Here is a 17238-nt window from a genome sequence, read left to right as displayed (position 1 = left end):
TTTGTTGACACATCTACAATAAGGAAAACATTAAACAAGAATGGAGTACATTAGAGGACACCACGGAGGAAGCCATTGCTGTCCAAAAAGAATTTTGCAGCACGTTTGAAGTTTGCAAAAGAGCACCTGGATGTTCCACAGCACTAGTGGCAAAATATACTGTGGACAGATGAAACCAAGATTGAGTTGTTTGAGAAGAACACACAACACTATGTGTGGAGAAAAAAAGACACAGCACACCAACATCAAAACCTCATCCCCACTGTAAAACATGGCAGAGGGAGCATCATGGTTTGGGGCTGCTTTGCTGCCTCAGGGCCTGGACGGATTGTTGTCATTGATGGGAAAATGAATTCCAGAGTTTATCAAGACATTTTGCAGGAAAACGTACGACCATCTGTCCGCCAACTGAAGCTCCGCAGAGGATGGGTGATGCAACAGGACAATGACCCAAAGCATACAATTAATTCAACAAAACAATGGCTGCAACAGCACAGAATACGCCTTCTGGAGTGGCCCAGTCAGAGTCCTGACCTCAACCTGATTGAAATGCTGTGGCATGACCTTAAGAGAGCGATTCACACCAGACATCCCAAGAATATTGCTACACTGAAACAGTTTTGTGAAGAGGAGTGGTCCAAAATTACTCCAGATCATTGTGCAGGTCTGATCTGCAACTACAGGAAACGTTTGGTTGAGGTTATTGCTGCCAAAGGAGGGTCAACCACTTATTAAGTCCAAAGGTTCACATACTTTTTCCTCCCTGCACTGTGAATGTTTACATGTTATGTGCAATTAAACCATGGCAACATCTAATGTTTGTGTGGTATTATGTTCAGCAGACTGTGTTCTTCTATTGTTGTGACTTAGATGACATTCAGAGCACATTTTATGCCCAATTCATGCAAAACTCCACGTAATCCCAAGGGGTTCACATACTTTTTCTTGCAACTGTACATTTGCTCTGCATGGCCTGGGCAAAGGGCAAGAAAAAGCTGAAGTGAAGTCACTAAGAGGTGACTTAGCCTAGCTCCCAACCTGGGCATTGCAGAACTGGGAACAAAAAAGCAGTCACGTGACATGCAAGATAAAGATTTAAAACAAGTGTTCATTTTTTGTTTTTTAAAGCGCTAGCTATGTAAATTCATTGCTGTTAGTGTACCCTGTTCTGTAAAAATTAAAGAAAAAAACATATCTGTACTTGACCTTAATAGATTTTCAGGAGTACTTAGGCAGGGTAGTGCACTTTATAAATATATTCACGCAAGATTCTCATAACTTTCACACACGTTTCACATTTTTTTCTAATTGGATTCAGTAGGAATAGTTGTCAGTCCTGCCTGAAAGTTGAAAACACAACTTGTGTAAAAACATTTATAAATGGACCCCTACATTTATATATGTATTGCCCACCATTTATTGTCTGTTTCTCTCTCTTTCTCTGATATCGTCACAGGGAGCCTAAATCTTCTTTCTTCAGCAGCAGTCTGGAGGAAGGATTTGAAGGGCTTCATACATTATCCCCCACGTAAAGCTGCAAAATCTATGATTCCCAGCCTCCTGGGCTAGTTCTAGGATGTAGGAGGCATTACTGTGGGAGGGTTTGTGGGTGTTGACCGGGGAGCAGAGAACTCCCCTACCCTAATATGTACTGACATTTTCTTTAGTTTTTCACCGTATGCAGAGTAGCAAACAGCTGAGCTCTTTTGCTTTGTAAATGTGTTTGATAGGCCAGTATGCTCTTAAATTAAAAAGAGCTCTAGTAATAGTTTACTATTCTTCATACAGCTGTCTGCAATGCATGAAGGACTAGGTAGCCGGAAAATCAGTCTAAGATAAAAATAATATGAGCAAAATGGATACCTCATTAAAAGATAAAAATGTAAAATAGCAAAATTTACTTTTACTGCATTAGTCATCTTCAATCCATAGACTTCCCCAGTGTTTTTTTTTTTTTTTTTGCTGCTAGAAGTCCTCAGTCCTATAACCATCAACATTCAACCTTTGACATTGAAAGGAGAGGCAGCACAGTGTTGAGCTCATCTCTCTGTCACTGTGCTTTCTTTCCTATCAGCATGCTTCTTGTCAGCACATGCACTGATTGGCTCCTTGTACTGCTTATTCCTCTCACACTTCACTTCTTTTATTCAGAGACTGGCAAAAGGCTGATATCAGGTCAGATTTAGTACTTACACTGTTTGTTTATAATTTAAAAATAAATTTAATGATGTAATAATGTTTAAAGAGCCTCAGTAAAGTGACAGAAAGTGCTACAGTTAGCAATATGTTTCAAGGAGATTCACTTGATTCATTGTCTACAAAAATACTTAAAGTCCAGACTTTTAACTGATTTATTTTAAAATCTTTAATTGATACTAAATAGGGTGACTATTTTACTTTATACCAACACTCCATTGTATAATTAATGCTTATAAATGTGTCTTGTGTTTCTGTTTTAGTGTCTGCATTTATCAGTACACTGACTCCAAAGTTCTATGTTGCTCTTACTGGCACATCATCCTTGATATCTGGACTAATATTGGTATGTATTGAAAGTTATTTTGTACACTATGGCCTGAGTTTAAAGTCATACACTATAGATACTTCTTCCTCTTTCAGTGGCCTTTTTTTTCATCTGTTCAGCATTTCTTTCACACTGAACAGAGACACAAATTAGAAATGTTCTGATTACAGCTCATGACAACGTGAACAAAAATATATAGAAATATTTAGGTATTCCTTCGAGAAAGAGAGAGAAATACCCAAAAATATCCATTGTTTTTAAATCAAATTAATGGTTCTGATTTCTTATGAACTGCTTACTGTTCTTAGTGCCCGGTCATACCGGTGTGATTCCATGTGCGATTTTGTGAATTGAAATCGCACCTGAAATTGCATCTAATGAATGTGAATGTCCGTGTCTTAACGTGTGATTTGCTGCAGCACGATTTCTAAAGTAGTTCTTGCATTACTTTTTCTGCAGTTTTGTTGTGATTTCACATACTTAGAATATAATGGAAATCGCACTGCGAATTGCAAGAAATCGTTGAAAATCTTCACAAGTAGTTCAGTAGCAGAAGTTCAGTTGCATTACTTAAACTGACCGCAAGATGTCCTCATTATTCAAAATATGAGCAGAGCTGAATAGTCTGAATACTTTTAGGGCTTGTTCACATCACACGTGCATAAAAACTGATGGGAAAACTGCACAGATTTTACTTGCAGAGACATCAGTTTACATCAGTGTTTATGAGCATTTCAGTGAGTTTTATACACGATGTAGATTTCTGCGCAGAAAAAAATCTGCATGGGATACTGGTGTTGTGGTGTGAACAGGGCACGTAGAGAACAATTTTTTTTTTTTGTGCCCTTGCAGAATGCTTACAGAATAACTGACATATCTGCACTATGGTGTGAACGAGGCCTTGAAGTGTAACTAAAGGCAAAGCTTTTTTTTTTTTTTTTTTTTTTTTTTTTTAAGTTTTGGATAGAGTGCAGAGGGATTAGAACACCTGTCAGGCTTTTTTGCTGTCTGTACCCCCATTAGAGAGATTCCCTCTCTCCATTTGTCCTGTTTACCATTGTCAATGAAAGTGACAATAAAAGAAATAGCAAATGTCGTGTTGTCCCCAGAAAAGTAATAGTGGGGACATTTTCCAATGGGGATACTAGTTCTGGTGACCTGGGGTCCCCAAGGAATTCTCTTAATTTGGGATTTCCTCTCATTTCCTGTTTGGCTATGAGACAGGAATTGAAGGGAAATATCCACAATGGAACACATGATGAAAAATATATTGACAGAGGTTATAACCATTCCTTACTCTATCCCAGTGTTAGTTTTGACAGCTACAGTATGTTTAGTTTAGTTTAGTTTAGTTTTAATCATAGTCTTTTGACTAAATTGCCATTTAGTTTCAGTCACATTTTAGTTTGAATTGTTTTAGTTTTCGTCTAGTTGTAGTTTACTAAATATAATATGGTTTTAGTCGACTAAATCTACAGTAGATTTAGTCAAGTAAAATCTAATTTGGTTTAGTTTTCGAATCTTATACTATCTTACCATCTAATTATTTATTCCTGGAGTAAATACACTGCTCAAAATGATTAAAGGAACACTTTGAAAACACATCAGATCTCAATGGGGAAAAATATCGTGCTGGATATCTATACTGATATGGACTGGGTAATGTGTTAGGAATGTAAGGATGCCCCATTGTTTGATGGAAATTAAAATTATCAACCTACAGAGGACTGAATTCAAAGATACCCTGAAAATCAAAGTGAAAAAATAATGCAGCAGGATAGTTAATTTTGCTGAAATTTCATTGCAGCAACTCAAAATTGTACTCACTAGTTTGTATAGCAACCACGTGCTTGTATGCATGCCTGGCAAAGTCGGGCTTGCTCCTAATGAGATGATGGGTGGTGTCCTGGGGTATTTCCTTCCAGATCTGGACCAGGGCATCACTGAGCTCCTGGACCAGTCTCTAAGGTGCATCCTGGCCATGTTGGATGGACCGAAACATGATATCCTAGGTCAGTCGAGCGTGGGGGCCATTCAATGATATAAATTCCTTCATCCTCCAGGAACCCCCTGCATACTCTCACCACATGAGTCCGGACATTGTTGTGCACCAGGAGGAACCCAGGACCCACTGCACCAGTGTAGGGTCTGACAATGGGTCCAAGGATTTCATCCCTATACCTAATGGCAGTCAGGGTGCCATTGTCTAGCCTGTAGAGGTCCGTGCCTCCCTCCGTGGATGTGCCTCCCCAGACCATCACTGACCCACCACCAAAACGGTCATGCTGAATGATGTTACTATTGCCACTATGGCCACTATTCAGTGCTCCTACTCCTTGACCTCTCTGCGGCCTTCGACACAGTCGACCACCCCCTCCTCCTCAAAAAACTACACTCCCTTGGCCTCAGAGATTCTGCTCTCTCCTGGCTCTCATCCTACCTGTCACAACGCTCTTTCAGCGTTACTTATAATGCTACCACCTCCCCCTCACTCCCCCTCTCTGTTGGGGTCCCTCAAGGCTCCGTCCTCGGGCCCCTTCTCTTTTCCATCTACACCTCCTTCCTTGGCCAACTCATACACTCTCACGGCTTCAACTACCACCTATATGCTGAGGACACACAAATCTATCTCTCAACCCCCCACCTCACCACCTCAGTCTCCGCCCGAATCACACACCTACTGAGCGACATATCAGACTGGATGTCGCTCCACTTCCTTAAACTGAACCTCTCCAAAACTGAGTTTCTTGTCTTCCCCCCAGCCCGCACTCCACCCCCCATTGACTTCTCCATCACATCCAACAACGCCACCATCAAACCCGCCCCGCAGGCCAGAGTACTTGGTGTCATTCTGGACTCCAACCTATCCTTCCAGCCCCAAGTCCAATCTTTAACAAGCTCGTGCAGACTCCACCTCCGCAACATCGCCAAAATACGCACGTCCCTAACTCCAGAAACCACTAAACAGCTCATCCACTCTCTCATCATATCACGACTCGACTACTGCAACTCCCTCCTTACTGGCCTGCCTCGCCACTGGCTATCCCCGCTTCAGTCGATCCTGAATACGGCTGCCAGACTCATTCACCTTTCCAACCGCTCCATCTCCGCCACCCCCCTCTGCCAATCCCTCCACTGGCTTCCGATTGCGCAACAGATCAAATTCAAAATCCTAACACTGACGTACAAAGCCGTCCACCATACTGCCCCGAACTACATCACTGACCTAATATCCAAGTACTACCCAGCACGCACACTCCGCTCCTCACAAGACCTCCTTCTCTCTAGTTCCCTGGTCTCCTCCTCCCATGCCCGCCTCCAGGACTTCTCCAGGGTGTCACCCATCCTCTGGAACTCCCTGCCCCAACCCATCAGATTATCACCTACTTTCCTTTAGGCGCACCCTGAAAACCCACCTCTTCAGGGAAGCCTACCCCACCCCTGCTAACTTGCCAACCTCCTCCACTCTTCCTACCACCCCATCCCCCACAGCTATCTCCTGTGCCACCATCCCCTCCCTCCTAGATTGTAAGCTCGAAAGAGCAGGGCCCTCGATCCCCCCATGTTTTGCATTGTATTGTTGTTGTTTTGTCACATGTTCTGTCCCCCTTTGTAATGTACAGCGCTGAGCGAACTATTGGTGCTTTATAAATACTGTATAATAATAATAATAATAATAATGTTACAGGCAACTTAATGTTCTCCACGGCTTCTCCAGACCCTTTCACGTCTGTCACATGTGCTCAGGGCGAACCTGCTCTCATCTGTGAAAAGGACAAAGTGCCAGTGGTGGACCTGCCAATTCTGGTGTTCAATGGCAAATGCCAATCGAGCTCTGTGGTGCTGGATAGTGATCACAGGGCCAACTAGAGGACATTGGGCCCTCATGAAGTCTGTTTCTGATTATTTGGTCGGAAACATTTGCACCAGTGTCCTTCTGGAGGTCATCTTGTGGGGCTCTGGCAGGGCTCATCCTGTTTCTCATTGCATAAAGGGGCAGATACCGGTCCTGCTGATAGATTAAGGACCTTCTACGGCCCTGTCCAGCTCTCCTAGAATAACTTCCTGGAATCTCCTCCATGCCCTTGAGACTGTGCTGGGAGACACTGCAAACTTTCTGACAATGGCATGTATTGATGTGCCATCCTGGAGGAGTTGGGCTGCCTGTGCAACCTCTGTAGGGTCCAGGTATCACCTCATGCTACCAGTAGTGAGACTGACCGTAGCCATATGCAAAACTAGTGAAAAACTGTCAGAAAAGATGAATAGGGAACAAATGTCAGTGGCCTCCACCTGTAAAACCATTCCCGTTTTGGGGACCGTCTCATTGTTGCCCATCTAGTGCACCTGTTTTTAATTTCATTAAAACCAAAGTAGTTGAAACTGATTAACAACCCCCTCTGCTACTTAACTGACCAGATCAATATCCCAGGAGTTTAATTGACTTGATGCTATACTCTGATTAAAAAGCGTTCCTTTAATTTTTTTGAGCAGTTTATATTAACTTGTTATTACTTATGTTGTTAAGGTTTGAACAACTAATAAAGTCACAGGTTTAAGTCCAAGAGATTAGTTCTGATTGGATCTCTTCCAAATTCTTTCCCCCCACTAACATTTTAGTCTAGTTTTAGTCAGTTGATTAAAATGTCAATAGATTTTAGTTATAGTTGCCACCATAACTTGGTTTATAGCTGGTTTTAGTCTAGTTTTAGTCACTGAAAACATGTTATTGACTAAAACTATGGTGAAAATGGTTAGTCAACTAAACTAACACTGCTCTATACAAAATGGGAAAAAAATGTTTTCCTGTAGTTCTACTTTAAAGTTGAAAAATATTCTGTAACATAAAAAAGGTACATAAAAGTACAAAAGTCAGCCAATCTCATGGCAAAATCTACAACGTTCTCTGGGAGTAGAATGGGTACTGTGGATAGAAGTAGAACGTGGAGTGGAAGGAGGACACTGTAATGCCTTGACTTAAAGCAATCCAAGCTTAATTAAAATGTTCTGACCTACTGGGATGTTAGTGACGCAATAAGTGGAGGCATTAATGGATACGTTTAATTTAAATGGAAAACCCCAGCAGGATCTGATATATTGATAGTCACTAGAAACAAGCAACTTCTTGCATGCCTAGATATTTCTCTGTGTTGCATTGCAAATCCATGCTAATTTTATGAAACAAACACATCTCTTCCAGCATGATAAGCTCTCTTAATTGCTTTAACCTACACCAGCACTAGACTGAGAGACCCAGGGATTGTGGGATATGTAGTTTCTTCACAGGAAATATTGAATTGTAGACCTCAGATCGAGGTCATGCATTAACCTCTGCAGTGCCATGCCACATGTCTTATGTTTCAAAGAAACAGCAATTTCTGACAAAGGAATGTGATGATATACTTTACTATAGACTGCCCATACAGACCAACAAATAACAATAAACTGCATACTATATGATCAATGCACTTATTGAGGTGAAAAACACAAGTTGCATATAGGAAGGTTTATAATGCCTTTAGAAATTATATATAATGCTAGCATTATGGGCAGCACAGTGGCTATATGGTTAGCACTTCGGCCTGGCAGTACTAGGGTTGTTGGTTTGAATCCCAACCACGGCACCACCTGCCTGGAGTTTGCATGTTCTCCCTGTGCCTGCGTGGGTTTCCTCCGGGTACTCCGATTTCCTCCCACACTCCAAAGACATGCTGGTATGTGAATTGGATCCTGTCTAAATTGGCCCTAGTATGTGTATGTATGAATGTAAGTTAGGGACCTTAGATTGTACGCCCCTTGAGGGTCAGGGACTGATGTGCAATTATGTAAAGCGCTGCGTAAATTGACAGCGCTATATAAGTACCTGAAATAAATAATAAATAAATATACAGCACATAACTGAATTCATATAGGTAACTTGTGCAGTCAATTTGGGCACTGTTATGATGGGCCACAAGATGGCGCCATGTATCTGCTAATAAGTTACCTACTTTGAACAGTGATTTTGTTTTAACATTTGATGTCATAATGTATTTTCGTGTTATGTTGCCCATACATGTTAGTCCAATCATTCCATATTTCAAATGTGCAAGCAAATTAGCACATTTGTCATCACTTTTAGGATTTTTTTTTTTAGGATAAGTTGAAAAAGAAGCAATCGGACCAACTGGACAAGTTTTGTCATTGAAGCGTTTGTGATTTGTGCAGCATAGCACCAGTTTACCTTCTTTTATTGTATGTCAAATTTCAGATCTAATAATATTGTTCAAAAATACAGTTAGAATTTGATCTTAAATAAAAAAAAAACTGGCATTGTGCCAATTGAAAAGAAATACTTCTTCCTAAATACAATTACAGATTTCAATTAAATCTAAAAAAAATTAAATAAATAAAAAAAATGCATGTGTGGCCAACGATCAGGACATTTTTTTAATGTTTTCTTTATTCATGGCACATATCGGTTTAATTTAGTTTTGTTTTTTTTGTACTAAAATAAGCAGATTAATTTTAAAATTCATTATCCACAACTCAGTAATTTGTAAAAGCACCCATACACAATGTCAAAATGTTGTTCTCTACCAACAATTTCAGCTGAGTGAAAACAGTTTAAGGTGATCAGTACTGGCAGCACAGGGGTGTTTCCCTTTTATCTCTTCTAATTGAGAGATAAATTAAACACTGTCATGAGTTAGCCAGTTTGCATGTTGGTGGGGGCAATCTTTGATGGTCTGATCTTTGTTGATAGATGTAGTACCTCTTCCCTTTGCCAGGTCAAATTCAAACCTGGTACCTTGCCTGGCACGTCATCAGCCTGGTGGTGCAGCAGTTTCTTTGTTTAGTACTGTGGCTTCCTCTAGGTCCTTGGTCAGGCCTTTGAAGTTTCTGGCCACTTTGGACAGCCATACTCTGCCATTGTTCACCTGACAGAAATGCAGCTCCAACACAAGCTGCATGTACAGCACCCAATCTGTGACACCTACATGTGCTGGAACACAATATTTGCTGTACGGCAGAGGCTGCACCAAAAGCAGTGTGCCATCAATGATTACCTGTCTGATTATGGTAAGTGGACAGGCTCTGTGAAACTGTTATTTTCACAGAATCAATGGCTCAACATCCAGAGCGTGAGCAATATCTTTGCACCTTTCAAAGAGGCAACTAGAATGGTGAGGCACAATGAGGTGCAAATTAGCGATATGATCCCTCTTGTGTTCCTCCTACACCAAACACTCCATGGCCTGATAAACCATGTGAGATGGATGGACCATCAGCATCATCACAGTGAAACAGAGGAGGAATACAAGGATGATAATTAGGATTTGGGTGCTGGCACTGAGAAGGAGGAGGTGGTTATGGGTCAGGTATTATGAGGGCTGTTTCAACCCTGCCAAACCCTAGGGGTGAGTTTTTTGAGGACCGTATTGTTCACAGCGGTAATGAGGACCAGATATTCTCTGCTGCAGGCAATTTGTGGTGAATGAACTCTTATACACAAATGTGTGAAGACCCCCTCAGAGTTTGCTGAATGACTGAGAGGGACCACTATTGGCAAAAAACACTAACACTGTGTGAATACGCACTGTGATCAGAGCTCAGCAACTCATCAAAGTAAGATGCTGTCTTTATAATCCTTCATAATATACAAAACATATACTATCACCACAAACGGTGACAAGAATCTAGTGGTTAATATAAGAACAACTATGATTTTAGCTTAGGGTTTTATTAACCACTTCTGCTCACGCTTTTCTCAATATACGGCCTCATTTTCCAGTTCTGGGAGGGGCACCCATGGACATCCTCACATGTGCGCGCTTCCCATGCGTCCTTCAGGCGTACATCGGGAGGTCTCTGTGACTGCTGTGTGCCTAGGACACAGTTCATCACAGATCAGAGTAAACAGCCAATCACAGTGGTACATTACCATGTGATCTCTGTGTCCAATCACAAGCGATCACAGATGTAAACAGAACAGGTCTTTGCCTGTTAACGGCTATCCTTCTCTCACCCAGAGACCATGTGTGAGGGAAGGATCTGTGAACTGGAGCAGTGAGTATTATGTTACAGTACACAGTGCCCTGGTCATCAGTGCACCCTCATCAGTTCCTTGATTATCAGTGCAACCTCATCTGTGCCCATCAGTGCACCCTTATCGGTGACCATAAGTGCAGCCTCATAAGTACAGCTTATCAGTGCCGCCTCATTACTGCAGCGTCATCACTGCACATCATTATTTATTTGCAACATTTTATAACAGAAACTAAGAAAAACTTAATTTTTTTCAAAATGTTCTGTCTTTTTTCGTTTATTTAGCAAAAAAAAACCAATGGTGATTAAATAACATCATGAAGAAAGCTCTATCAGTCTAAAAAAATTTATAAAAATTTAGTTTGGGTACAGTGTTGCATGACTGAGTAATTGTCATTCAACGTGTGACATCACTGAAATCTGACAGTTGGCCTGGGCAGGAAGGGAGTGAAAGTGTCTGGTATTGCTGTGGTTATTCTTTTAGACAAATGCAGTCCAAAAAGGAAATATAAAAATAAGTAATAAATGCAACTGTAACCCTCCACCTGCTTTCAAAATTAATACGTTGTCCTAGAAACACCTACCTTGGTCTGAGCCATACACCACTACTAAACCAAAGAGACAGACCTCTACTTATGCTAACACATAGTGTTAATTGTAAGCCATCTGACAAGTAGTTCAGAAGTATAGTAGTATAACAGCAGTGCAAAACCTTTCAAAATACAGGGCTATTCTGACCTGTACCAATCAATGTGACAAATATAACAAACATATGAATAAAAAAAGTGATCATAAAGTGTCTAAAGAGTAATCTAAATAATTAAATAATCAGTCCCACATGCCGTGATGGAAATTGTATTCTTCAAAGATAGCCAAGATGATAACATCCACTTTCATGAAAGGCTTACCAGTAGGTTTGTGACCCCCTACTATGAGTGGTCATTAAATTCTCTTTAAGGTTGTAAACCTGATATCATGGAAAACAGATAATGCTCATCAAGAAGCCCACCAGGAAATCAGGAGCGCGTGCCGCAGTGGTGGTGATCCTCGTTGAGAGAGCCTATTGAGCTAATAACGTTCAGGATCCCAATTGGAAGATGGCTGCAGAGCAGTTCCAGATCCAGAGAAGGGAGTTTCTTTCCAGGCTGCACATCTGATCCACTTTAAAGGGGTCCTCTGGCAGATCATACCACCTATTAATATTCCACTAATTGCGCATTTATTATGCTCAACTGGTGAGTGCGCATTTTTTATCATATCCCCTGCACTTTGCTGAACAGGTTATTATCACATGGAGTTAATTTGAAATCACTTGGGCATGGGATCTTCACATAGCACCATTATCTGACTGATGTCAGATCTCCACCAACACATGAACTTTAATTTTGTGTGTATTGACATTTTGTAGTTGCACTTAATATATAGTGCCTAGTGTCTTTACGGAGGACTTTATATATTTATTGTTTTTTGCATTTCATTTATTTTCATATATTTTGGCACATCATTAACCCTATAACGCTGCACTCATTGATTTTATATGTTATTTAAGGTCTTTTGGGTTCCTTTTTAGTGCATTTTCTGCTCACTGCATTTGAGTCTTGAGCGCTCGCTAATTTCTTTGTCAAGTAGAATACATGTAATGAACAAATACTCCACATAGTGTAAAACCGCAAGCACGCAGGATTTGTCAGATAAAATTGCACTTGCATCGTATCCTATTAAGAAGTATGTAGGAAACCGCCAATTTAACTCTCTCCAGGAACAAAGATGGCCGACGGCCAGTTGTGCATGCGTAGTAGCTTGTGTGGCTCCGCTTACGCATTTCGTCTTATGTGACGTCATCAGGGACACCTATTTGTAGTGATAATACATAGTTAGTTTTATATTACGTAGCCATCCTATTGTATCCCCAATATAAGATGAAAATGGCTGATCTATTGCCACCATCTCAGAAGGAGCACAGAATGCGGCTTTTAAGTTCTGCTTTGACACCAGCTCATGACCAACATGCCTTGCCTCTGATCACTGAAAGGAGACACAGTGATGGCAGCTACCTCCGTGACCCTTTTAGGAGTTTTTACAATGGACAGGCCTGGTAGCAAGTAGCACTCACAGGTAGCTCCTGAAACCACATGATTGTCGCATTTGCACAATGTTACATGTTATAACCTAAATTAGAGTGTAACATGGTACAATATAATATATTGTACCATAGTATATATGGTACGATATAATAGAAGTATATGGATAAGTGCACCAAACCCACAGGAAAGCTGCAAGTACACTGCACTGCACCTGTGGTGTAGGTGAACTGCAGTGCAGCAGTATGAAAGTGGCCCTATACTATTATGCCCAGTGTATTGCTTCACACTGACCTAAAGATGTTATTGCCTGCTGCTGGCACCAATCTGGAGATCGCCAGCTCGGGATAAGAGGTGGAGTGCAGTTGGTATCCGCATGGGACAAGAGCCAGCTCTACAGAGAAGGCATTGGCTTATGCGGCTCTTGGTCCCTGCTACAGCTCCAACTTTATAAGTACAAGGATGGTGGGTCAGCAAGCCCAGACCATGATCTACTAGTCACCTTGCCACAATCTACTGGTAGGTAACTATTTATGGATTGCTAACCCCTGCTTTAAAACTTTGCACCGTGATCAGCAGATCGCGGATGCAATGCAGTGCTCCTGCAAACTGTCAGTGTAAGCTGTCTGTCCATACCTCTTATGGCCAGGCAGATACTCAATGAATGACAGGAGGAATCGGTGGATTAGCATAGTGCTCACCAATGCTCTTACAGTCGATTGAGAACTACAAGCCGTCCGTCACAGAGCTTCATGTGAATGAATGACGAGGCCAGGAGGGCAGAGCCTCGCATATTCACGGTCTTTTGAAATTATGACAAGGGGTGCGAGAGGATCCCCAGTCCACTGTCACAGGGAGGGGGGTAGCAGTGGGAGAGCTATAGGAGCAGTAACATGTTACCTGTTCCCAAAGGTGAACTTAGCCTTTAAGAAGATGGACCCTAGCTGTCAAATATTCACAGCAGGATAAACCCTGCTTTGTATCTCTTAGTTTGTGGCCTATTTCATTGCAACTGAACAGTATATTTGTGGTTATTGTCAAATAATACACACTGATGTATAATTTAGGATAAAACCTGGATTTCTCTTTCTGTTTGTTGTCTGTTCACAAGCGCAAATACTGTCCTGATGCCCGCCAATTTCTACCAAGCACGTGTCTGAAGTCTATATTTTATTTTCTTGGGAATGTTTTGGCAAACTGAGTTTTGAGGGGGTTTTGCAAAGGCGGGGTTGTAGTTTTTGAAATGTTTTATGCACCGTTTTGTCAGTTTATTTAACATTTACTATAATGCACTATGGTACTGCAAAAAAGAAAAAACAAGATGCTTATAAACTATACTATTAAACTGTTGTGCCTCTGGCTAATTTCTACAAGGGAAAGATTTTAGCTTCCATTGACCCTCTGCTTATGGAACACATGGAGCAGATAGCTATGGCATTGAATTTTGTATGTGATGGCTACTGTAACTGGAAGCTTGTTACCTTCATTCTCAATCAAGTCTCTTTTTGGTACATATGCACACTTAAGTTAAAGTTCTGGGCTGCAGGGCTATCTTGGGGAATCTTGTCTCCCAATAAATGTCTTGGTTCTTCAGGAAATGTGGGTGTTCTTTTCAGCACTGGTTGAACTTGGTGACGGGTCATTGGATCCAGAATCAGTCGGAGAATGCCATGGCTTTGGTGTACTGCAGTCATCAGGGAGGACCTACCTTTCTTGCTGCGTCAAGAAAGACAGAGCATATCTTGCTCTGGGCAGAACTGTACTTTCTTTCCTTGTCAGTTGTGTACATTGCAGGCCTTGTTGGCAGATTACCGCAACTGCTAGCATCTAGGCCCGGAAGAGTAGTAACTACACCTGAAAGTGTTCTAGGACCAGGTGTCACAAGTGGGAGATGTTGGATGTGGACATCTTGAACTCCAGGTGCAACATCAAACTGGACAGGTTTGTATCCAGGTGCTGGGATCCACTGGCAGAAGTCAGTATACCTAGATTTTTTCCTTTTATCCTCTCCTGCTTCAGGGCATTTTGGTGAGCTTCAGTGTTCTTCGTTGGTCCAGATGGATGTAGTACTCTTATAGTTTCAAGGAAATGTTTCCTGGTTAGGCTCACTACTAGAACTGTGAGCTCCTCTTAAACTTTTTGGCATCAGGTAACTGTTTCTCAGATTTGTAAGGCTGCCACATGGTCTTTTGTTCACAGTCTCTAATTTATAATAGGTGGACATTTCTGCCTCATCTGATGCTAGCTTTAGGTGTGACGTCCTTCAAGTGGCTTTTTGAGCTGAAGGCATTCCCCAGTTTCTCAAGATTATTCTCTTGGTACAGCTTTAATACAAAACTGAGCTATGCTGGTAGTAGGAGATGTTATACCTGGGGTTGGCCTACAGTTTTTAGTTTGCTGACATCTAGTCCTCTTGGAGGTAAAAACATAATTTGAAGATTTTAGGACTTCCTGTGCCCTTCATTGTAAAGATTTTATGGTGTATACAAAAATCCTATTTTTCCTACCACACATGCCTTAAAATAATATTGGCCCTTTACTATGATGAGTGGTCTTAAAGTGCTTGTAAACCTCAGTCATGAAATCTGAACAAAGCATATATATACCTATAGTAACAAAAGGTAAAAGGTATGTGAGTGCACTAAGTAGCAGCTATGGGACAGAAAGACTGTATTACATGCATATAGATAAGATGGAGATGGAGATGTATAATACAAAGTGGAAAAAATGGGAAGAGTATAGAGAAAAATTGAAATATATGAGGATATAATACCCCTTGAAATGGATTTAGAAATAATAGAAACGCATGGTGTAAAGGAGAAGAGAGAAAACGCAGAGTGGAAGCGGGGGGTGGGGTGGGAGGCTGAGGAAGGGGGAGGGGGAAGAGGAAGGGTTGAGGTCAGGGATTTAAATAATTTTTGCAAATAGGAAGATATTGTTTGAATGTCTTTAGACATTAGATTATTATTATTATTAGAAATGTGAATGTGATTTGTATTTGAATTGATAACTTAATAAACATTTATAAAAAAAAAAAAAAAAAAAAAGACTATGGGGAGGGGGGACAACTTCCGCTTCTGATCACCTAGGCGATCACAGCGGAAGTTGGAGCGGGTACCTGTCAAATTCAGATACCCGTTTTCCCCCCGCTCCCCAAAGGTGCCAATCCTTAATGGGGAGCGGGGGACAAAGCATTAAAGCAGAATTTCCCCTTTTGGGTGGAACTCCACTTTAAGTGTCGTTCCTTGCTGGTACTTTGTTATAAACATTCTGAGTTCTGAGATGTGCTCCTGACACATGAGATAAATTTGTGTGTGTGTGTGTGTGTGTGTGTGTGGGGGGGGGGGGGGGAGTTCAGCAGACAGCTTGCTGTCATAACATAGCTCCAGTGTGCTGTGTGAAGGGGGTCGTCCCTCTCCTCCAATCAGCTCTCACAGAGCTCTAACTGCAGCTCCCTACCCCCCACTCCAAGTTACTGACAAATTCTGAAGGATTTTACCTAAAATCAGCCCTTTTGAAGGGATGTAGAAAAGTAAAGACTGCAGGAGTATTTTTTAAATCTCTTTGTATCGCTTGAGGGTAGTCACTTCATTGGGTATATGAGTGGGTTTACAACCACTTTAATAACCAATAGTAAGGTACTTGAGGGGACCAGAGTGAGCACCCAGAGAAGCTGACCAGTATGTGCAATAATGGGAATTAGAGGTGGCATGCAGACACCTGGGGGAATCTGGGACTTTACAGTTTTCTTTTTTTTTTTTAGCCAGGGGGCTGCACCTAATATAGCACCTGAATAAAGTACTGTATGGATTTACATTTGATCAGTAGGGGGAGTAGCTCACTAAGAATAATATGAGTGCAAGGAAATGTGCCTCTATCCTAATCTTGTTGACCCCATTTTATTGCATCTTCCCACACTTGGTTTTGTGGGAATCTGCATTGATTTGCTGTGGTGGTATAATTAAGTCTTGAAAAGTATGAAAAAAGTAAAAATTTGGTCACACCATAATGACAATATGAGGGATGCCATTTCATTTAAATGTTTCAGAGAATTATTGGGAGTTAAGATAATTATAATGGGAAGATAATGTATGCTTTTAATAATTCACATAATTAGCTTTTATTGAGAAATGACTGCTCTTGTCATGTGGAAAAGCATCTACATTTAGGAAGATTGTTCACTGTGTAAGGGAATTTGCTATTGCTTTTTATGTCAGATTTATGCTAATAGAGCATGATAGAGCAAACATATACACATTAAAGTGAGCCTATACTCCTTTTTAAATTTAGTGCAGGCACTACAGGGTGCCTTGTATTACCTTTATTAGCCTGTAAAGGATTTGTGCTTTTGTATGATTTAGAGCAGTGGTCTCCAAACTGTAGCCCTAGGGCCGGATGTGGCTCTTTGCTGGGGCACTGTGCCACCAACTGATACAAGACACTGTTGTATAAACTGACACCAACAACGGGTCACCATTTCTCTCATTGAAAGCAGTAATGGGGCTCTCTTCTTCCCAATGATAGGACACTGTTCCTCTCTTTAATATCAAATGTGGCAATGTTTCTTCCCACTGATGCTAGGAAAATTTCCACCCTTGCTGGCCA

The 17238-nt window shown here is 41.2% G+C and overlaps 1 protein-coding gene across 7 annotated transcripts in view; it reads left to right on the top strand.

Moving 5' to 3' along the window:
- Positions 1–17238, top strand: part of LOC149469991 (suppressor of tumorigenicity 7 protein homolog) — a 281605-nt gene that overhangs the window by 12571 nt on the left and 251796 nt on the right. For all 7 annotated transcript variants that reach the window (XM_089668326.1, XM_089668327.1, XM_089668328.1 and 4 more), the window contains exon 2: positions 2460–2542. In XM_089668326.1, the coding sequence (XP_089524452.1) occupies positions 2460–2542 (83 nt within the window). The remainder of the gene's footprint in view (positions 1–2459; positions 2543–17238) is intronic.

Source organism: Staurois parvus, unplaced genomic scaffold, assembly GCF_062004578.1.
Source record: "Staurois parvus isolate SC_StPar_1 unplaced genomic scaffold, SC_StPar_1.0 ptg000056l, whole genome shotgun sequence".
Taxonomy (NCBI): Eukaryota; Metazoa; Chordata; class Amphibia; order Anura; family Ranidae; genus Staurois; species Staurois parvus.
Note: the sequence above shows the minus strand (reverse complement) of the source record. Positions and strands in the feature narration are given on the sequence as shown.